This window comes from Hoplias malabaricus, chromosome 1 (genome assembly GCF_029633855.1).
Source record: "Hoplias malabaricus isolate fHopMal1 chromosome 1, fHopMal1.hap1, whole genome shotgun sequence".
Taxonomy (NCBI): Eukaryota; Metazoa; Chordata; class Actinopteri; order Characiformes; family Erythrinidae; genus Hoplias; species Hoplias malabaricus.
Genome location: NC_089800.1, coordinates 71,779,198 through 71,803,688, shown reverse-complemented (window position 1 = coordinate 71,803,688; position 24,491 = coordinate 71,779,198). Strand labels below are relative to the sequence as shown.

Genomic DNA, 24,491 nt, shown 5'->3' with positions numbered 1-24,491 from the left:
ATTTTGGAGGCTCCTTCATTTGCGGCTGACAAATGCGTCCTTCTTTTCCCAAGAAACGAAGGATGCAACAGGACTATTCTTCACCAGCCGAGACATCCCATATTCATAGTCACTGAATAATTTGCACCCTGTTCAGCACAACACTTAGACCTAGTTATAAGTTAATGTGTACTTGAGTATGGCTCTCCAGGACTGTTCCCCACCCCATTTGCAAACTGGTTTTAATGTTATGGGGATTGATGTATTTTATAACTTGATTTAAAAATAAAGAAAAGTATTAATTCATTAATTCATTATCCGTTATCCAGTTCAGGGTCGCGGCGGGTCCTTCCAAGCCTACCAGGAATCACTGGGCACAAAGAGGGAACATACCCTGGAGGGGGCACCAGTCCTTCACAGGGCAACACACACTCACACATTTACTCACACACTCACACCTACGGACACTTTTGATTAGTCAATCCACGTGTGTTTTTGGAATGTGGGTGGAAACCAAAGCACTCGGAGGAAACCCACTCAGACACAGGGAGAACACACCACACTCCTCACAGACAGTCACCCGGAGGAAACCTACGCAGACACAGAGAACACACCACACTCCTCACAGTCATCTGGAGGAAAGCCACGCAGACACAGAGAGAACACACCACACTCCTCACAGACAGTCGCCCAGAGGAAACACACAGACACAGGGAGAACACACCACACTCCTCACAGACAGTCACCCATTTACTCACACACTCACACCTACGGACACTTTTGAGTAGTCAATCCACGTGTGTTTTTGGAATGTGGGTGGAAACAGAGCACCCGGAGGAAACCCACTCAGACACAGGGAGGCACACTCAGATTACTGTCCTGTACAGGATATAATTCATTTATAATCTCCTCAAACAGATTTTACATTCACAGAGATTTTTATTCTGGAAAACAAACTAATACAAATATTACCAATAACTATGAGAGATATAATAATGAGTATAAGCCTGATATAAAATGATTATTATAAAACTATTGACACTGTGCTGGATTAAAATTATTTATTAATCTTATTTATAAATAATAACAAAACAAACCTAATGAAGGAAAAAATGTAAATTGGACTGTGAATGGAAAAGTGTTAAAATGTGGCATTTTATCTAAAATTCTTTTTAATCAGCAGTGGTCCGCCCAGAAAATGCTGTGTAAAACATCTGTGGACCTCCAACTTTGCCCTCAGTGGGTCTACAGTGGTCCACCATCTCCTTGCTCTCAGGGCTCCAGTGGGTTTCTGGGTGTACTCTCCGTGATTGCGTGAGCAGCTCAGTGATTAGGGACGAGCTCGGAGCAGATTCACTGCTCCTTCGCATTGAAGTGGTTTGGGCATTTGATGAGGATACCTCCTGGATGCCTCCCACTGGAGGTATACCAGGCACGACCAACTGGAAGGAGGCCCCGGAGTAGACCCAGGACACACTGGAGGGATTATATCTCCAGGCTGACCTGGGAAAACCTGGGGATCCCCCAGAAGGAGCTGGTGGAAGTTGCGGGGGACAGAGACGTCTGGGCTTCTTTGTTCGCCCTGTTGCCACCGCCACCCTGAAATGGACTAAGATAGAAATAGAAAAGATGAAGATGATGATGTTTTCAGTCTAAGAACTTCTGTTTTATCTGAAGAGATTCTTTTCTAACTTTTAACTACATTTTATAATTTCCACATTTCTGGTCTCATCTCTTTTATATATTTTGCTCCTCGAGCAAACCTAATTGGTTCATTGATTATTTCTATCGTCTATTCAAGTAACCTTAGTGTCAAGCATTTGTGTTATTATGATTACTACTATTATTATTCTCATCATCACCATCACCATCATCATTGCTTTCATTATCTATTATTAATACTATGATTATTTAATTCCACCCCAGGTTTCTTCCTCAGCTCTGAGGGAGTTTTTCCATGCCCCTGTCACCCCTGGCTTGCTCTCCTGGGTGTTGTTTCATATTAAAACTTTGTATTTACAGGAATTTCAGTGAAGCTCCTTTGTGACAACATCAGTTGTAAAAAGGCGGTATAGAAATAAATTTTATTTGATTTTGATTTGAAATACTGTCCTCAATTCTTTCTCATGCGTAGCAGGTTTTAAACTGAATTTAAATAAATGTGAACTCATGCCAGTAAAATAATGCTTTAAAACTGTTACATCAGGAATTCCAGTTAAATCCAAGGTCACATTTCTAGGAATCATTGACACTTGAGTGGGGTCTTTTTCTTGAATTTACACTTGACTTCAATGAGCAAACTCCACGCATAAAGGCAGCACACTCGTATAATATCCATCCATTCATTATCTATAACCCTTATCCAGTTCAGGGTCACAGTGGGTCCAGAGCCTACCTGGAATCATTGGGCGCAAGGCAGGAATACACCCTGGAGGGCGCGCCAGTCCTTCACAGGGCAACACACACTCACACATTCACTCACACCTACAGACACTTTTGAGTCACCAATCCACCTACCAACGTGTGAATTTGGACCGCGGGAGGAAACCGGAGCACCCGGAGGAAACCCACGCAGAAACATTCTGACATTGTTTCAACTCCCGTTGATTAGATTATCTCCAGCTGTGAGGAGGGCCATGTGTTCCATTTGTTTAATGAATTTTAATTATAAAAAGGTGCTGATTGCAAGGTTGAGGGTGACTGGGTCAGTTCCCCAATTTTCCTTGATCTTTAGAGAATCCGGATAGGTGACTAAACAAAATGAGTCTGTTTTAAGATGAAAGAGATGTTAATTTAAGGTTTCGTCCTCAGTCAACTACACTGGTATCTGCAGGTAAAGGATTTATGTTTAAAAACTCAAGCGGCACTGTTGTGTAACACATTACTCCCATGTCAGTGTCATTGCAGCCGCTGAGAATGATTCACCACCAGTTCTGTCATAGTCCCGTGCAGAACCTGACCATTGAAGAGCATGGTGAAATGGGCATAAAAAATGTAGACTACAGTCTGTAATTGTGGAACTCCAAATGCTTTTGTACGGTCAGTGGAGCCAATAAAATATACAAGGTAGTTGTTCCTAATCCAGTGATGTGTTGATGTAGACAGACAAATTTCAATCTTTCTACAACTCTATCTATATATCTATCCCTCTCTTCATCTCTTTCATCACTTTCTGGGTCCATTCATCATTTCTATTGGTTCATTCATCATGAAATTGGCACACAGTGTGAAGGAAAGCTGTTGTGTTTAATTGATACAGTAACCTAAAAATCCACAAAAATGTGTAACTGGACTGTGACCGTGTGTAAAATTCTTAATCTTATTTTTAATTTTTTTTTTGAAAGCACAGATATTTAATTTTGCAATACTAATATAAAACCCTCCTTAAAAAGCCAGTAGAAAATTTGTCATGGAATCATTTTTGAACTCTAGCTACTGATGCATGCTCTGGACAGTGGTAAGCTATGTATTTGGTGGAGCTGATCGACTACCAGTCATGTGACCAAACTCAACCTATCTGTATCATCCAGACCAAGGACAGCTCGATCCATCGTGTGCAGTGTATGAGGCTTGACAGGAACCTGAATAAGCGTGCGTATGTGTGTGTGTGTGTGTGTGTGTGTGTGTGTGTGTGTGAGAGAGAGAGAGAGAGAGAGAGAGAGAGAGAAAGAGAGAGAGCTTTATTAAGGGACTTTTCCTGGGAGAATCACAGGATTTTTGCGGATCAGAACAATGCCGAACAAGTCAAAAAAAGACAAGGTAGGACTTTTCGTTCAGTCATTATTTAAAAAGGACTTGACTTGGTATATTCTTCTATATATTTCTATGTATTGTAACCATACATTACTTTACCAGTCTTTTTGTTTGTTTATTCATTTGGCATAACATTTTTATGAAGACAAGACTTTCATATATTTTCTGCATACCAACACACACACACACACACACACACACACACACATACATTTGCAATTTTACATATACATCATTAATTGAGTGATATTTTATTTATATTATTTTCCTGGTTGTTGCATTAACTTTTAATGAATGCAGAAGCTTTATGATTGTTGAGGGGTAGAAATTAGTTTGCACTATTTACATTGTACTTTTTCTGCACTATAGCTGTTTTTTCTTGTAGTAAGGTGAGCTTGATAAGGTTTAAAAGAAGAGCTGGAGTAGATATTAATTACTACAGTCTTCTTTGGGAGCTAAGATACAGGCAGCATTTTTTTTTTTTTTGTTAAAGAGACAAAGTATGTATTTTGTCAGTTTGACCCATTCAGCAGTTTAGACATTAGACATTAAGACAAATATTACACTACAACTCCTGTAATGTTCTGCAAGATAGATAATATTCTATATTTAGAGGTGTTGATATTTTTATGAACAATTCTGACAATATTTACAGGTTTCTGTAGAACGGAGCATTTTTCACACTACCACTCTGACAGGCTTTGTTTACAGCGCAAGGACTGAATTATGCAGAGAGTATGAAAATGTGTGTAATACACTTTAATACTAATGAAGTATTTGTAATAATTTACATTTTTACATTAATATTTATATAACGATGGACTAGAGGTGCAGCAGGTAGTGTGGCTGCCACATAGCTCCAGGATCTCAAGGTCCTGGGTTAGATCCTTGCTTCAGGATAATCTGTGAGGTGTTTAGCTTGTTTTCATTGTGGATGCTCAGGTTTCCTCACATTATCTAAAACACACGTTAGTAGGTCAGGTGGCTATGTGAATGTGTGCCCACAGGGGTGAGTGACTGGGTGAGTGTGAGATGCCCTGCAATGGACTGGTGCTTTTTTTCAGTTTGTGCTTACATTATGTACAATAATTTTGGTTTGGTTCTTGACACACCACGTCCCTGATCAGAATGAAGTGGTTATAAAATATGAAAGAATGAAAATTTATACTTTGATTTTGTTTGACAAAATCTGACATATATACAAAACCCCATAAGTTTGAAATCCACTTTCAAAGGCTTTCTAGTTTCATACTGGTTATATTGATTTAACTGTATTCATGGCAAGGACAAGATCCATTACACAACAGTGCATTGATTCATTCAACAGATTCCAATAACAAAAGCCTATCTGGTCAAACTGCTCCACTACAAAACACCTGATCTTCTTCACACAGGAACATGACCCTTATCCGTGCCCCCTTTGCTCTGCAGCCTCTGAAGCAATTAAGGCGATAGGTGATCCATTGCTTCCATATACAGGAACATCAAGGTTGTAAAGGGAACCTGCTCACTGTGACTATTATTTCCACAGGGCTCAAAAAAGAGGAGCAGTAGTGTGCCCCCCAGTGCCCACGTGATGCGTGTGAAACAACCTTCCTCCCAGGTGACACTGAAGAAAGAAAGAAGGCTGAGCACTTCTTGTTTCCCCATTAGCACCAACAGAGAGTTGCACAAATTGTCAGCTTTTAAAGGTACATGTACAGGTATTTTTAAACTGTTGTTGTCACAACAAAGTACAAAACAGACACTTATCATGAACAAGGAATGGCAAAATGAAAACTTTAAATCAGTTTAGATGGGAAAATATGGTATTGTACAAAAGTCTTTAAGATTTAAATTGGTTAAAATTATTTATCTTGTAAATGTGTGGCACTTGTATAAAATTATGTGCATAAATTTGAATAAATACAAAAGCTTGATTACAGTAAAACTGTATATTTATTATTTATACTTTAAACTTAAATATGTTTAAAATATCTTTTAAACACTGGCAAATAAAATGAATAGAGTATATACCGATTTACTGTATTTGAATGCTTTGGTTTACCTCTTTCTAAACTCTCATTATGACAGTCCAGTATTACCTGGGGTTATGTACAATACATGTAAAAATTCAGTAGAATTGTACAGTCAACGTATAGTTATCTGCATTATTTTAAGGAAGAGTAAAATACCATTTCAATAATCTTTTCTAAACTATTATTACTATGAATACACATTGTGCACAACACCATATCACTGTTCTCAGTTGAAAGATCCTTAACGTAAAATAGTATTGGTTTGAACATTATTTGAGCATATTACACCAGTATGATTCAGTGTCCTGTTAAGTCTTTCACTTACCACTTTGTATTACTTATGAACTATTTACATTTCTAAACAGTTGAAACCCATTCTGCTCTGACATTAATTCCACATATGGATCCCAGTATTAAAGAAAACAGAATTTCAAAACTCATGTAATAATTTTTTGTTTTTTTGCTTTTTTCAATAATGAGTATTTTGATACTTATGCTTCTGTTGTGTTATGATAAAACATGAGAATGATTAAGAAGCTTTAGAAACATTTCCTGAGTATACAATCTTGGAGATCTAAAACATTATCTGTCTCATATGAGGAAATGATACATTTTTCATACTCATTTGGTGCACAGAATCTCAGAACAATAGTGTTCTCTTTTTGATAATACTGTTCTTTCAACCATCATGTCAGTTGGAAAGAGAAGCCCTAACTCCTTCTTCCTCCTGTTCACAAATGCAGCACAAGATCACAGACATTAAAAATGGGCAAATATCCTTTCAAATGTCCACCAGATGAATACAGTCCTGTATTCAGTTGCTTGTAATTATATAAGACAAGTAGTGACTCATAGGAAGCGTTTGTCAAAAAAAGGGCCAGATTTTACCAGCATATGATTGGGAATGATGAGACTCTGATGAGCTTCTTAAATTTATGTGTAATTTAATACTCTGACTTTTATATGAACAATGGGTTTATTGGAAACTAATAGAAGGCATGTGTTAGACAGTGATAACTAGATCAGATGGACTCTCAGGTCTTTGAAGTGGCAATGTGCCAAACAGGCTTTGGATTAAGAATTGATGGCCTGCATGGAACTTCATCCTTTTTAACATTCCGGAGATGCATAATTCATGGCACAGAGGATGCCAATGAAAGTTTGTGCTCAATCTTGATTACATACTATCCGCAGTCTCATCTAGAAAACACTGTTTGGCCCACATGCACACCGGAGTAGCATTTCAAAATAGCTCCTTTTTTACGTACTCCTCAATAATCTTTTTTGCTGTTATTCCTGAGAAGGACTGGCTTTAAGTCTAATCTTGTGACTTATACATTGAGTCCCACTTCTTTTACAATCACATAATTGGCTTGACTGAAGTCTCATGAATGAAGTGAACTGGTAATTTGTGTTTCATCAGTGCATATACCGTTATGCCCCATGTATTATATTATGAAGTTTATATGACACTCTCAATAATTTATGCTGTCTTTTGTGTATGCTACAAATCATTAGACAATATGGGTGACAAGTTTCTAGTAAACTGTCCTTTAAATATACACCAGTAACTGAGAGAAGCATTGATTGTATTCCGAGCACCACCAAAGGCCACATACACTGTGAATTCTCCAGTAAATCAACTGAAACGAAGGTTGAAATGTTCTTGCATATTAAGTATGCTTCCAGGAAGAACTAATTTTTACTGAAATCTTTGCTTAAAAGAGCACAATTTCCTAATTGGGGCAGCATGGTAGCCCAACAGGTAGTGTCGCTATCACACAGCTCCAGGGTTTTGGGGTCATGGGTCACTGTGTGGACACATTACTTGTTGCTGTTTCCCTTCGTTTCTGTGTTGGTTTCCTCTTGGTGATCTATCTATTTGTGTCCATCTATTTATTTAAAACAAAAATGAAGTGAAAAATGAGTGACTATAGGTGATAGGATAGATGTCAAATCAGTGGTGCTAAATGTAGTCTAAATATAGCCGTACTAAATCCCTGCCACACAGCTCCAGGACCTCAGGGTCCTGGGTCTGAATGTCAGTGTAAAAATATTTTGTTCCATGTAATGGAGCCTTTCTATTGGTCCCTTTATCATGACTTTCACACCATATGAAGGACAGCTGCTGTCACAATGGAGATGCATTCATGTGGATGTTTTTCATTGGACAGCAACAACATGTTGGTAGGTGGACTGGCTGGTATATCTGTATCTGTATTTGTAAATGTATCTGTTACTGGGTTAGTGTGGGATGGTGTGATGTTCTGTGATGGACTGGTGCCCTGTCCAGGTTGTTTTTACCACACAAATAAGAAAATCTCAAAGTGATTTGCTCCAGACATTTTAGTAGAACACATATTCTTCTTATGTTTGCTCAACAAAAAACTATTTATTTTAGTGCTGAAACATATAATGGTAGTCATTTTAAGTAATGAATGAAGTAGTGAAAATTGGTACAACATGTTTGTCACTTTCAGTGTAGAAAAGTAAGGGACACCTAGTAGAATAGTGCTGGAAAACATAAAAAGTATCCAGCCTTTGTGTTTGTTGCTAAGGCAGCGATGACAGTGATATTCTCTGCCTGTAAGTGGCTAGCCTCTTGCCACCAGAGGGAGAACACTACTGAGGAAACTGTGGGACACAAGGTTATTCATTTGAGAAAAAGAGAGAATAAAAAAGAAGGGACTGACATCCACTTGGTATAAAGATTGAGCATAACAGAGACAGCTGAGGACCTTCCTGTAAGAAATATGATTACTGGATTAGGAACACCTACTTAGTTTATACATTCATTGTCCATTTTATTACCTACACTTACCATATAGAATAACTTTTTAGTTGCTCAATTACAGCCTGTAGTTCATCTGTTTCTCTGCATACGTTTTGGTCCCCTCTCACCCTGTTCTTCAGTGGGCAGGAACCCTACAGGTCCACCACAAAACCAATATGATTTGGCTAGGGAATCATACTTAGCACTGTAGTGACAACAACATTGTGGTTGTGTGTTAATGTGTGTTGCACTAGTACTGCAGTACTGAGAATGACCCACCAGCGAAATCATACCTGCTTTCTGGTGGTCCTGTAGGTTTCCTGACCTTTGAAGAGAGGGGTGAAATGGCGATAAGAAAGTATGCAGACAAATAGGTGGAATACACTCTGTAATTGCATGGTATGCCGTACATGGAACAATCACTTGATTAGGAACTCCTACCCTGTATCTACACTCATTTTCCATTATGTAGTTTTTTATGCATGATATATATTGGTATTAGTTATCCATACCTAATCACCACCTACCTAATATTTATGTGGCAGAATGCAGTCAGATCCTCCCCACATTCTTGATCATATAGTGCAAAGTGTTAATTACCAGATGAGTAGAGGCTGTTTATGCACAAAATGAGAACATACCCTCTATTCATATCCTTCTATTCGAAATGAATATTGGACTAGCCAATTTACACTGCAATTTCTGGTCATTTTGATGACACTCAGTCTGCTGGTTTTATAGCAGGGTGGCACAGCAAGGCAGATGAATACATTCATAATCATGCCACGTGTAATAATTCCACTGTAAAGAGTATTTGCCACTTTTGGTGTGCTGAATAATCTGTAGTATTGTAAAATGTAGTTTTGTAGTAATTTTGTAGTAGTGATGTATTGTAAAAATATATTGGCTTCATTACAGACATAAATATGTATTTTATACATATTATGGATTCCTTAAAATTAGACATGTCTCTAGGTGTGAAAGCTTCTAAAGCTGTAAAGTTGTTAATAAAAATGATACTTTATTAAGTAAAAAGAAATTAAGTATATACAAGAAATTATGAAGCCATCTTAAACGTATGAAATTTGTGTGTCTGTACAATGTCTTTGAAGAAATTATTGTTGCCACTGAGTCATGCGGTGGCTTCTTGCATGTCCCTGGCTCTTGGTCATCTCACAGGAGCTTTGGATTCTTCTGTCGGCATGCAATTCTCTTTCCATGCCTGGCTGAAAAACAAATATGAGTCACTGGAAGGATTTTATATATATATATATATATATATATATATATATATATATATATATATATATATACATACATACATACATACACACACACACACACAGGCACTTGACAACTGTGGTACTTCATTGGGAGTCATTTACAATAAAATAGATAAACCTTGGTAACGTGACGGATACAGCAGAAGTAACTACACAAAGGCAGGCATCAAAGGCAGTTGATGATAAATGATCAAATCAAATAAAACAAAACCGTGCGTTACAGTGGTATGTTATTTTATTTGATCTCATTATATTTTCGCAAGTTATTTCACGTTCTCTTGTTTAACTTACCTTGACTCCGCAGAAGAAATCACGCCCGAGGTGACCCAATATAACTCAAGAAATAGCGATTATTTTTTTCCGTTTGTACAGGCGTACTGCGCGCTTCATTGCTATACCAGAGAGCTGCGAACCTCACAGCCGGACCCTCCAAGAAGGATTGGAGTCTGTAGATTAAATTATAAATACATGAGCGTAGGAGGAGCCTTAAACCTAGTGAGCCCTCCATTTTTCTCTCCTAGCAAATAGTATTGTAGTTTGATTTATGGTGACGTCACTATCCCTGGATGCAGCAAACCAATGAGTTTTCTCCTTCCGTACTGACATCACAGGCGAGCCAGTTCCCTCCAGCAGCAGGGAGCTTCATTTTCTGCTTGGCTTTTGTGCTAAAATGGAGGCTGCTTCCTTGCCTTAATTGGATTGCCTTTCCTCGATTCAGTATACATGTTGACATGCAATAAAGAAGGAAACAGGATGGTGGTAGACTCGCCTAATTCCAACGGGCCTTTCCAGCCGGTGGCCCTAATGCACTTCAGAGGTAGGTCTCTTACTGTTTCCCCCCCTTCATTCTGGAGGTGAACTAGAGAACATATTGCTGTCTCTGTGTAGTGACTGGGGCTCTATATTTAGTCAGTGATATTGCTCTGCTTACTTGGGATTGTCTGGTCGGTGTTTGGTGGCTGTTATTATAGGCATTACTAGCGAAGCACAGAAACGGAAGGAAAAAATAGTTTACAACCTTCTGCCCATCCCCCAACAAATCTGATGTCAGAGGAAGTGAGCTCACAGCTGAAGGAAGGGTGTGTGGCACTGTTTTTAATGTATAGGTTTATGACGATGACAGTGATTTGTCATTATGAGTTTTCATTTCCATATTATAGGCCTGCTTGATATGGACAAACATTTTCAATGAATTTCTCTGTACTTTTTGATAATGATAATTATCACAACAAAATAACATTGTCACAGTTTTAAAAGAAAAAAAAATCCTGCAAAAATTGTAGAGGGAATACACCAAATATTTTCAAAGTTATTTAAGATATTCAACAGAAAATGCACAAACTAAATCCCAAACTAGAAATTTTTAAGTTTACAATGTTGATTGCTCAACACTAAAAAACTGTAACATAATTATCTTACCATAAAAAAGTGATCTGTGTCATAAACACATTCTTGAAAAATGAAGATCTTCATACTTCAGTGTGCAGTCTCTGCTCCGGAGAATGAAATGTATACATTTAACCACATCTGAACACATTCCATGGAAGCCCATTTGGGGAAAAAAGCCATACTTTAATAACTTTGAAATACTGACATATAATAATGAGATGCAAAATCACTGGGGATTAGTGTTGGGCGGTATAATGGTTGTGGGCTGTATTTATTTTGTGTATGTCATTTATTCATTAATTCATTATCTATAACCACTTATCCAGTTCAGGGTCACAGTGAGTCCAGAGCCTACCTGGAATCATTGGGCACAAGGCAGGAATACACCCTGGAGGGGGGGTCAGACCTTCACAGGGCGACACACACACAGTCACACCTACGGACACACTTGAGTCGCCAACCCACCTACCAATGTGTATTTTTGGACCGTGGGAGGAAACCCATGCGGACACAGGGAGAACATATCAAACTCCTTACAGACAGTCACCCATAACAGGACTTAAGCCCACAACCTCCAGGTCCCTGTAGATGTGTGACTGCGACACTACCTGCTGCGCAGAAAAGGGCTTCCGTAAGACACACATCCATTTCATAACCTCATAACAATATCATCCTCATTAGCTGTAAATAAACAAATGTTAAAGCCTTATAAATGCATGACATGGGGTCGAAGGTGTGTTTGGACCCAGAAATGGTGAAACGTCAAGTGTGGCTTCACACTTAACAAGCAGATATCAGTGTTTTTGCTGACCGCCTTCAGCTTGTAGAGAAAGTACATTACTTTTCCTGATGTTTTAGGCTTTTGCCATGGTATCATTTTAATACCTGTATCAAGATATTTAGGCAGGTATCGTACTGAAAGTCATAATATTGGTATTGTGACAACATTAGTATACTTGATAAACTGGATATAGGAATCTTTATTTTCTTTATTATAATTATCTCAATTTAGTTTTAATCTCTTAATTTACTAGTTAGATGTTGGGGTAAAATTGGTCATATGATTAATCCGTGTTAAAAATGAACACGTTAACCTTGACAGCACTATTTTAAAGCTTATATGTAGAATCTAAACAGCCTCCCTTCATTAGACAGTATGTTCCAAACCAAAAGTAGCATTCTAAATATTTTCAACTGTAAAACCAAATCTAAATGAACTTTAGCTAGTTAGCTTTAGCTAACATTAGCTAACCTTTCTTTCCTACACACTCTCTCTCTCTCTCTGTGTGTGTGTGTGTGTGTGTCTCTTTCTTTGTCTCTCTCTCTATCTCGCTCACTCAATCGCTTGTCAGGTGTGTATAGTGTGATAGGTGTCATTTTTCCATTTTCGGTATTCCTCACTCCAAAATAAAAGCCCTCTGCTTTTGTAATTGGAGCTACACGTAATTATTTAAATTCTGATGGAGCGGCGGCAATAATTAAGCAGCGGTGGACCCCTGCCGTAAACTACATGTAGTGGAAACACTGCAATAGCTCTCTTTTTAAATGTTAATATATTTTAAACGGCCTCAGATTTGTCTGAAAATCTGAACTATATAAAAAGTGATTTTCCACTGCCCCATTGGCAGTTGTAGGAATTATTATGGCCCAGGGGTGGCAAAAAGCATGTTTAGAGGTGGCCAGTGCCACAAAGTGTCAATGTGCATACATAGCAAGCTTTTTAAAAATAACATCCATGGTGTGCCAGAACATGGTGATTTGTGTTGCATAGTTGTTAGTGGACTGGTTTGTGTACAAAGACAGGTTGTAAATAGGTTATTGTTATTCTGTGGTTTTTTAAATCTATTTATTGAAGAAGACTACTGAATTCAGCTGGTTCTGCACAAAAAATGCTAGAATGCTGACAATACAAAATATATTAAAACTGTCCTAAATTCCATGCTAGATTTCACCTTGCTTCACAGTATTTGAGAATCACAAATAACTAGCTAGCCTCGTAGCCTAAGCCAAGTAAGGCTACAGTGTAAACATTAGCATGGAATATGAAATAGCCTTAAGGCCTTTTCACACAAGCACATAGGACCTTTGCTAGGAATTGATTATTATTATTTTTTAAATATTTGTTGCGTAACGGAAGCATTAGTAGTAAGAAAAACAAACAATAAAAAGATAAAAATATATATATATATATATATATATAGAAACATACTGAAATCTTCACACCAGGTCAGATGTATTTTTTTTTCTCAACACTCAAATTGTGAGAAGATGCTGGAAGAGAAAGAAAAAAATAGATTTATTGAGTAGGAGTAATAATGAATTTATCATTTTACTTTAAGAACTGCAACTAAATGACACACACAGACACTGAATCCACCCCAGTCTACAGAACAAACACTGGGACTTCCACAGTGTTTCCAAAGGTCACTGGGGGAGTTTGAGGCTCTGCTTCTGCTTGTTGCACCTCTCATCAGATTATATTTTCTTTAACCACTGCATTTTAGAAGTTAGTGTGTTGATTATTTTTAAAGCATTTGTGTTCTGATTTGGACAACAGGCTGTTCAGCCATTGTTCTCCTGCTCATTTGTTTTCTTCTGCAACCATGACTACGGTGATTTGATTGGTTGAACTGATTTTAACACACTACTGCAGTAGGAGCTGTGAACACAGACCCAGAGTGCTGGGCAGCCATCCCCAGCACCCGGGGAGTGTTTGGGGTTCAGTGCCTTGCTCAAGGGCCATGGATGTTCCTTCTGGCACCAAGCCTGGTCCTCTAACCATTAGGCCAATGCTGCTCTCGTGAGTGACCAGGAGCGGGAGGCGCCTCTCTCCAAAGGTCCTCTACTTTGAGACGGAGCAGCGTGAGATACGGCTCTCTCTTCGTGGTTCATTGGTTCCTAGAGATGGAGATTCAGTTCCTCTGCCCCCAGAGATAGGGCAGTAGCAGCTCCCCATCCCTGCGGCTCCTCAGCTCCTAGAAATGGAGCAGCACAGTCAGTCCGCACGGCAGATCACACAGATCAGAATGAGCAGCGAATGTGCAAATATTGCTGCTAAAGACACGTTTGCTTCTTTTTATGTTCAATTTATTCCATTTAATGAACCCCTGATCCAAGATAACATAATTGGATGAGATATTCAGCTTCATTTAAACATTAAACACATGCCTTATGAATGTATGAAATGGGACCAAAGGCGCGATTGGAAATAGCAAAACGTCACACATGGTGTCACACTTAACAAGCTCATATTACTTGCCCTTGGTCAGGACAGTGCATGTTCTGATTAAAAAAAAAAAAACGGCAAAGTTGCAAGCTGACCAATCCTGTTTATTTTACTGATCCTCACTCTTTGCACTCTGTCTTACTCCACACAATATTCAGGATATGATACAAATAATTGGCTGTTTGCAAGTCATAGCATGTTCCATAATTAAGGGATCTGATTGGCTGTTTAGGAACCAGGGCGAGAGCACACTTGGGGTTGTGTTCATGAAGCCAAACATTGCATAATCATTTTGTACTTTTCTGGTGGTGCCATTTAATGCGTTTACATGGAACATTGTTCCAAAGCTTGGTTCACTGCTGTAAATCATCCAGTCAAGCCGAACCCTCCATCTCCACCCTGCTCTTGTATTGACTATTGATTTTAAATGACATCAAACCAGATTCAGCCTCAAAGGGCAGCCATTTATTTGTGCTTTTTTTTTTTGTGGGCCAAGCTGAGAAGAAGCCTGCTTGCCCTTGCCGCTACCTAGGGCAATGTGCTGTGTGTGTATAAACAAAATGCAGTACTGGGTTTTCTATTTTTGATGTTACAGGATGATTTAGAAAACCTGGAACTGATTACTAAACCTTTTCATTTATGCATGCTTTTCATGGAGAGTTGGCTTTGTGAATAGATATCCTGGATATTCTTTTGTCATTAGTACTTATCAATTAATTCAATTAATATAATTATATTACTTATTTTAATATAATTAATATCTTAAAATAAAAAATAAAAAACGCATTAATTATTGTATTGAAGACACTACAATGTTTCCTTGAACAAAACTTAATACATAAATACTGGTAAGATGTAATTTCTCAAATACAATTAATGAAAGGAGAAAAAAGGACAGACTAATGCTATTGGTTTTCATGTTTTCTACAGTGTTGTAATGTAGTTAGTGCTGGGCGATATGAGCACAAATCAATATCACAATTAATTGTATATTTTAGCACAATTACAGTTAATGAACGATTATTTGTTTTTGTATTTTTGACTCATAGTTCAGTGTCGAGGCTTGTGCTGTAAATCTGCTCCAGTATTAAAACTGGGACATTTTTTCTAGTGTTGCTGGGAGCTTGTTCCTCTCTTGTTTTCTGAGCACTGTTTATATTTGGTGTGTGATTGTGCTTTGGCTGAAACTGTTTTTTCTCATTGTTTACAATTGACTTTTTTTGTTCAGTGTCGTCTTAATTATTGTCAAAACGGAGCACGTTCAAACCACAGATGTTTATTAATTTGTAGATTTTCTGAATGTCGATTTCGCTTTGGCATAAGCTGTTCTCTCTGTTACACAACCCTGACTTGTTTTAGTTTTGGAATTAGCAGAATTATTACTGCATTGTATTATGCACTCATATCAATCCACATTGATGACATGGTCAAGATGGCCTTGCCTGAGAGCTGTAAAATAATCAGTCTTCCATCAAAGCCATACAATATTCGGTCATCTTGGTTACATTACATATTGCAGGCTGCAGCAATTAGCATTTCCTTTGTTTTATTCAGTCCAAAATAAAGAGTAATTTTGTCCCATGTCTGTTTTCATTGAAAATGTAAATTGTATTCCCACTGAACAATACTGGTAAACATACTAAGCTGCTATGTAAGCTGATACTGGTAAACATGCTAAGATTATACATCATACTAGGCATTTCTTTTTAAGAATACACTTAAACAGTGCAGATTCCTAAGGGGTCTTCAAAAAGATATTTGATGCAACCTTTAACAGTCTTTTAATCCATAGAAGACATCTACGGATGTTTTCCAAATCACAGAACACAGCATACCTCGTCGCTGTCAGGTGCTCTTTTGTGAAAAAACTGCAGATTTGCTGGGAATACCCAAGTACATCAAGATAAAATATAGCTGAAATTACAGAACAATTATTTAGTGACAACTTGGAAAACGACATACTGTGAGTTTTTTAATGTAATACTTAAGGTGTTTCTCTAGAACGGGGTAATTAAATTCATTAAAGTTTCTCAAGCCAAGGCCCAGAACATAATGTATAACTTGCATTATGATCAGTGCCATATCCTGTACATTTAAAATAATAATTGTACATTAATATTTTCAACAAAATTTATAAATAGTTATATAGAACAAATACTCTAAATAAAATGTCATTTTTTCATTTCAAGTAAAATATACAAATAAAATAATGATTTTTGAAAAATAAACACACATGCATATACTTTTCCTATAACCAGCAATCTGATTGGCTCTTTATGCTGAATGATGGGACTTTATCCGGACACAGAATCCATGTTCAGCGTTATGAGAATATTTCAAATGGTAATCGTTCCCTTCTTTTTAATGTTTCTTATTTAACCTCACACAACGCGTCCCAAAAGATCTTTTGTCACATCCCTGGGACTATTTTTACTGCCTTGCCCTGCTCTAGAACCCCCTGTGATCCCCTGCTCTAGAACAATGTGTCAATTTTTGTCAGTTAGTTTTACTATATCATTGCTTTCGTTTGTGTAAAAATGTCATGAAGAATGGACCAATAGCAATTTTTTTTATCTCCTGTAAAGTTGCTATTTTTGGAGATGCGTGTTTTTCAATGGTCAGAGAAAATAGATTACAAGCATATTTGGTATTTAAGTTTAATTTACGCTGAGTTGCCAATAATGGATATATTGCATCAAATTGTGTGTGTGTGTGAGATGAGGTGACATTTTGTGTCTTTTACTGCTATTTTAAAAATGGTGTGTTTCGGTTAGATTATAATCAGCACCACGGGCACTGGGAATTAGAGATCACGTATAGGGCTGTCGCGGTGAAAGAATTTCCCCTGGAGTTATTTAGGGTGACTCAACACCTGATGCACGATATTAGCGCCATACATTTGTCTTTGCTAATCTCTTCATTTATCTTAATTTTGAGCTATATAAATAGGTTTTAATATGTTCACTGTTATTAGATATAGTTTCTTTATGAAGGGCAAAGATGATTTTGTCTTAAGACAAATTAATTATTAGTTTAAGAACGCAAGCCTCTTCTCCTTTATGGAAAAAATATATATTGCCTGTTGCTGGATAAACATTGTGAAACAAAACAAATAAAGCAAATTGTTTAGGCTAAAATGTTTTCAGGAGGAAAAAAAACGAAACTTTCTTTAGCATACCAAATGACATCCGTAAGGTTAGACCTGGGTTGTCATGTTCTTGTTGCATGCTAAGAAAACCAACATGTTCACCTTTTGTGGTTTCAGAGAGGACCTAAGTGGGGTAACAATATTCCCTACAGCACCTGAAATAGTGCATAAGTTCGGTATCTGCTTGAGCTCTCTTGGGTATGAATGTGACTCCTAGAGTCTTCTTGTTTGCTTCAGATGGCTCCTCTGCTTGTGCTGCTGACTTGTCTGCAGCCGCTGATGCACTGGCACCTCTCGCTTCATCTTTCACTCCCAGTATCTCTTCGTTAAGTGCGTGTTTTCCCTCCTCCCTGTCATCGACATTGTTCCCCTATATCAAAATATTCCCACCACTATGTTTGCCATTGGGCATGGTCTTCTTGGGGCTGAAAATTTCTTCTTCCTTTCACCAAAAGAAACTTACATCCCTGTGTCCAATCAGCTCTATTTTACACATTTAAACGTTTTTTGTTTGATATTATTCCTGTATTTTGTGCCTTAAATGTGCAGCCTTTGAAACCAAATAGGCATCCACACATACCTGTTAATCTCTGGACCCAGAGAACTTAGCAGTGTTTCTGCAAATAATTAATGTACATATTTCTACTGGTGTAATAAGAGTTTTATGTTGCAGACTGTGTTTTAACAAAATTTTTCCAATGTTCTCCCAAACCCATGTGGCAATATTTTAACACAGTAGCATGATGATTTCTTATCAACGTTCCTTGCAATTTTGCATTGAGAAATTAGTTGTTGATGGTTTAAAACATTCTCTGGGAGAGCAAATTTCAGTGACTGGTGCTGGAGGAAAAGGAAAGTTTGGAAAGAAAAAAACTTATTCTACACTGTTGCTACAAGCACAGCTGGTCAGCTAACAATCACTTGGATTTTAGCACACCACAGCAGGTTATTTTCCAGCAAACTGAAGCCCAAAACACAAATAAGAGTAAAAGGGTAGGGTAAATAGCAGCTGACAGCCAAGTCATAGCCATGGAGTGCCTCACAGGCATGGATTAGACCATACTTGTACATAAATTTAACCCATTTAATTTCATTTTTGTAGCTCTATATATTTTCCTGAAAAATATATCAACATTATTTTATTCCATTGCACACATTCCCCCGGCTCAAAATCAGTTGGAGCCCCAGAGCCTTTTGTTTACAAAAGTAGCCTTTTTCACTACTTTTGTAAACATCACTCAATGAGTCAATGAGTAAAAGAGAGAGTGAGTGAGAGAGGTGTGTGTTTATGGAAGCAAATCTGTCTCATCAGATTTTGAAATATTACCATCTTTGAATTTGTAGCACTGAATTTTTTATGCACTGAAATTATGCATCTGAATATAATTTCTCTTGAATAAAACTCGTGAATTTTCAAGAACACGTTTTCACTGTTATTATTCAAGGTCAATAAATTCAGATTAAAAAAAATTCAAGCTCAAAAAATTCAAACAATATATTTTGAAGTTGCTCAAATTCGGTAGACGAAATTCAGATACCGATATACAAGTTACACAAAATTCAGATACACATCCGGGACACCAAGAATGAGCAATCGATTCATTTGGATTTTCTCTATCACCTCAAATGGTGCACTAGTTGCACTCTGTCGCCGCTAGATCGCCAAAGTGCAGGATAAAGGTGTTCTTTTTTTTTTTACTGTCTAAAAGTCTCAGATACGCATTACATCCTATTCTATATAACCACAAAAACAATTCTGTTCCTTACTGTTGTGTAACTTTAGCTTAGATTCTATTGCAGAATAAATTCTCATTTCACCTTCTCCACTCACAACTCTACAGTCACATACCCAGTTACATTGAACAAATATTCCCCCAGACAAAAATCAAGCTAGAATAATTTCCAGGCTGTTATTGTTATGTTTATACTTTACTCAAAGTCCTATTATCCTACTAATTTAATGGGGATATCCATTAACACTTTTTAACACATTTGTTAATTGGATGTAGATGTGCTAATAATATAAAATCTCATTCTTTAAACGTCTTAAATGTGCATCACACTTGCATCTGTTCTGTTGTAACTCTAAGGCGCTGGTGGTATCAGCAACTAACTTCTGGGAACTATTCAGAGGCTCCATAATCCACCATTGCTGTTTAAAAAAATAAAAAATAAAAAAATAAAAAAGCGGATCCGTTGTTCTCTCTCTGTGTGGCTCTGCGTTACTAAACGTTAAACTATGCTTCTGCGTTTATCAGTTCAAGTTGTCCTTCAGGGCATCCTCTTGAGGGCGCCCTTGTTCCACGCAAGGGTGCAGTTGATCCATGTTGTTCCTGAAGTTTTACTCTCAAAATAAGAGTTTTTTTTGAAGTCCCAGTGTTTGGTTGAAGTGTGCATTCTGTTCTGTTACACATAGAGAGATACATTTTAAATGAACCAAGTCCATGGTTGTGGTTATTCTGATAAGCTTAAACAACAAAGGGGAATAGTTGGTATTGTGCAGACTCTTGTTTACCTCTTCTGACAGGATTGTCTTTAGGTGTGAAGGGGGAGCTCTGTGTTTACTCTTGTCATGAATCTTAATTAAAACGGCCCCCATCTGCAAGGTTGGGATACCTGCAATGGCCCTGCTTCTCCTTTAATTTTTCAAAAAAACAGACGGGTGTCCTAACAAAGGGGTCTATGTTGACATGACAAAGATGTTGCTTGAGATTGTCCTGTGTCCACTACACCCTGAAAAATGGAATCCCATAACATAAGCAAAGCATTCAGATGTCTTGTTGAATGGATCTTACTAGCTTTTTATAACAGAAAGAGTTTTAATATATATATTTTTTGTCTTATAAACCAAAATGTTAACTATGAAACCTAATTTTAACTCCAATTTACCTTTCCTTGTCTTCAGTTCCCATTAATGTTAGTTTTCTGTAAATATTTTGTCTCCATTTTGACTTGACTTGTTTTCTGACCTCATGTCTGCCTTTTCTGTATGTTTTTTCTGAAAACTGTAAGCGACTTTGAGTACTTGAAAAGCACTATGTAACTTATTATTATTATTATTATTATTATTATTCTGAATTGTATGTATAACTCCAAGAGGTCATTATGTTGTTTTTTTATCATTTAGCTTTGGATCCTGAGCAGGATGGGATGGTTTCAAAAAATGAATGTGTGAATGAATTATTGGTTTATGGACTCCTGATCCTATTCTCCCTCCTCTGCTAGATGTATCTCCAGCCGAGCAGGAGAAGCTGTTCATCCAGAAGCTTCGACAGTGCTGTGTGCTTTTTGACTTTGTCTCTGACCCCCTAAGTGACCTGAAATGGAAAGAGGTGAAGCGGGCAGCTCTGAGCGAAATGGTGGAATACATCACTCACAACCGCAACGTCATCACAGAGCCTATCTATCCCGAGGTGGTCCACATGGTGAGTTATGTAGTATGAAGGAGGATGGCTGAAGTCTTCATCCTTCCCCGCATCACTCAGCCCTCTTGCTGTGGCAAAAAAATAGCAGGTCTATATTAAATGGGAAGCTTTCAAACTTTTACTTTTCAGACTTATCGATTGGTTCATGTAAAGCCTTGGAGCACAGCTGATTCATTGCTGACTGGATGTTTGCATGATTTAAAGAGCCAAAATCAGTATAGGTGCTTCTGTCGTCAAGTCACATTTTCTGTCAATTAGGGCTTGCTCAGAATATTCAGCTGTTCGGATTCATAGAGTAGGTATTCGGTTTTTAATGTTGAGATTCGAGTATTCCTTTTTTTTTGGATAAATGTGGCTGTCGATAAAGGCAACCCTCCACTTCATTTGTATTCAGGCTCTGCAGTGGTTAAAAAAAAAAAAAAAAGCAACAAAACACTCTGCTCACCCAGTACTCCAACCATATTCAGACTCGTCAACATAAACGTCCCAAATGAAGCCTAAAAGAGCCTAACACCCTACAACACATTTTAAGTACTTAAAATGAAGTGTGGTGAAGCTAAATTTCATGATGTCATCTTTATACCTCAAATTAGATCAGACCACCTCCACGAAGCTCTGGTTAACTCATGTATTCTGTGCCCTTAGCCGCACTGTGTATGTACGAGTTGGCGGGAGCTGCAGCACAGACTCCAACACACACAGACACACACGCACACATACACACAAACAAACAAATAATTCAAATATTTGCCAAATTATGCAACTGTAGCTCCGAAGCCCTAAAAATGATATTCCGGACAGATCTACTGTCAATACAAGCAATCTCAATAGTCTACTTTAACTCTATCCTGATACTGTTCCTTAACACAGATTTTATGCGAAAGGAACATAAAATAATATATTTACCTTGAAATAATAGCTTCAAAATAATTGTGACGCTTCACTGTCATGTAATAGAGGAAATATGGCTAATCATTGAGAAAATGGTTGGGAATTGTTGGGAAACTGTATCCTATGAAGCATCTGTCTGTAGTTTTAATGACTCTCCTACTTTCCCATAATTCTGGAGGCAAGCACTCTTTGGTGTTCTTCTGAGACATGACTAACACATTACAATGTGAGAGAATGCTAATAGACACATTGCGCTAATTCGCAGTTGGCAGCTTGTTGTTGTCCTATTTACATGTGAATGTGGTTTTAATCACATTCGCTCATTAACCACTATAACAATAGCCTAGTTATAGCTTAAAAATAACCTTTTATGTTATATTTATTATGAGGCTAATTACAGCTACACATTTACAATTATTTTCAGACCCTAATAATACACTCACATGATCATTTTAGGAAAGATCAATTATTGCAGTGTTGATGCCCTCTAGCAGTTTTGGGTTTAGTAGCTGGAAGTCATTTAAATCAGTGTAATATAAAATGATAATATTTTCTACCTTTTCTCCAGTTTGCTGTGAATATGTTCAGGACGTTACCTCCCTCATCTAACCCCACTGGAGCAGAGTTTGACCCTGAGGAAGATGAGCCCACACTGGAAGCAGCTTGGCCACATCTACAGGTATGTGTCAAACCAGGGGTCCTCAAACTATGTAACATAAGGGCCATCTCACAGTTTTTCAGTTATTTTTAGTTTTTCCTGTTATTTCTCTATATATATATCTAAGTTCTTTAAGTTTGAAGATGTGCTTTCAGTGCATTACGCTGGCCTCAATATCAGGATTCTGTCAGTTGTGCTTAACTGGCTGTCTGTAACTCTGTGTATACGCACGTCCACAGGAGGATGAATTGTCAACCAAAAAATGGATTATGAATGCCCATTGGTCACTGATATCTATGGGGAGCAAAGGCTTCCCTGTCTGGTGTGATCCCACAGAATAGCTACTGTAGAACAAATTGCTGAAAAATTATTTCTGGCTTTATTTAAAGACAGACAAAATTATTTCTGTGTATAGCCACAGATTGACCATTCTAATACTGATTTTGCACCAGTAATATGATATCATTATATTAGTGTAATGTGTGCATTTCACAGGGCATTACGTGGTGTGTTTACCACATCTGGTGTACCAAAATTGATAGTGGCACATCAGAACTACACCAAGTTTCCCTGGTCTGTTAATTCACATTTTGTTTAACATAACATGGATGGAAGGGTGTGTCTTCATCTCTTACCTGGCAAAAGAAGAAGGCAAGCTTGCAGAGGCAGTTTAATACTGTGGTACTGGCATTGATGCAGACCACCTACATCATTAACACAATTAAGCCAAGTACATCCCTTCATAGCAACTATATTCTTTAAAAAACATTTTCGGCTAGATAATACGCCCTCACACTTTCCAAAAATTGTTCAGTAATGTGTTGGTTCGAGGTTCTGGCTTCAGTGAGACCCCAAATAATAGTATTTAAACTGTCTGCTTCTAACATATTTATAGCAGAAAGCACAGGACCCCTTTAGAGGTTTTGTGAGTCTATGCTTCAAGTTGTTTAAATTTACATTACATTTATGGCATTTTGGCAGAGGTTACTGGTATTAAAGGTAGGCCAATGCAGTGTTAAGAGTCTTGCCCAAGGACTCTTATTGGTGCATAGACTGATTGCCCAGACCCGGAATCGATCCCCTGGTAGCTCACATGGGGGCCAATGGTGTTACCACTGTACTACACCAACAACAACCTTCATGTTTAGTGGCATGAAACAGGCTTATTTAATATTAGGCATGTGAAATCTATGTTATAGTTGATCAGTGTGTATGTTTGTGTTGTGGGTTTGGCAAAAACTTTAAGAGAGAAAAATCAATATTATACTGCAGCTTGAGGCTCAAACATGGAGGAATGGAGTGAGATAGGAGATGAAACAGGAGCTCTGTGTGTGTGTGTGTGTGTGTGAGAGTGAGAGAGAGAGGGGAAGGGTAAGAGAGTTAGTTATGTTATTTAATAAATATTTTAGCATGAATAAAATGTAATTTCCCTTCTGTACTCAACAGTACCGAGGCCATGTTTACATTGCTACATATAACCTCTCTGGAGAAAAGAGTGATTTATGGGTGGATATTTTGGATAATTGGTGTTAAAATAATGTAAGCGTTAAATACCAATGTACATTAACATGTTAATTATGACATATTTTCAAATGTGGAAGATGGTATAAAATGTGATATGTGACCTTGCTTAGCAAATGAATGTACATTGGCTACATTAGTAGCTTTGGAGTGAACAAATATATTACCTCAAACCATGTTCCTTGAATCTGTTTGTCTCATACATTGGCATGCAGCTTACCAACTAAACTTTTTGATGATTTTTCTCTCTTTCCCTTAGCTTGTCTATGAATTCTTCCTCCGATTTTTAGAATCTCCAGACTTTCAGCCAAATGTTGCAAAGAAATACATCGACCAGAAGTTTGTGTTGCAGGTGAGATATACTACCACAACGTTTAAGGTGGAAAATATTTGTTTAATACATTCAGGTGATAAATTGTTGTATAAC

General features: G+C 37.6%; 1 protein-coding gene and 1 long non-coding RNA gene across 4 annotated transcripts in view; one reads left to right on the top strand and one right to left on the bottom strand.

Annotated features, from left to right (window-relative positions):
* Positions 1-9,583: 9,583 nt before the first annotated feature.
* On the bottom strand, positions 9,584-10,825 carry LOC136697628 (uncharacterized). Its single transcript, XR_010802729.1, has 3 exons — positions 10,738-10,825; positions 10,098-10,252; positions 9,584-9,749 (listed from the first exon to the last, which is right to left on the bottom strand). It is a non-coding gene; the product is annotated as an uncharacterized lncRNA (long non-coding RNA).
* Positions 10,393-24,491, top strand: part of LOC136697607 (serine/threonine-protein phosphatase 2A 56 kDa regulatory subunit gamma isoform-like) — a 33,355-nt gene continuing 19,256 nt past the window's right edge. Inside the window, exons 1-4 of one of the 3 annotated variants that reach the window (XM_066672824.1) lie at positions 10,393-10,623; positions 20,795-20,994; positions 22,454-22,564; positions 24,324-24,416. In XM_066672824.1, coding sequence (XP_066528921.1) covers positions 10,530-10,623; positions 20,795-20,994; positions 22,454-22,564; positions 24,324-24,416 — 498 coding nt within the window. In that variant the 5' untranslated portion in view covers positions 10,393-10,529. The remainder of the gene's footprint in view (positions 10,624-20,794; positions 20,995-22,453; positions 22,565-24,323; positions 24,417-24,491) is intronic. The other 2 variants (XM_066672831.1, XR_010802728.1) reach the window with 2 other exon arrangements.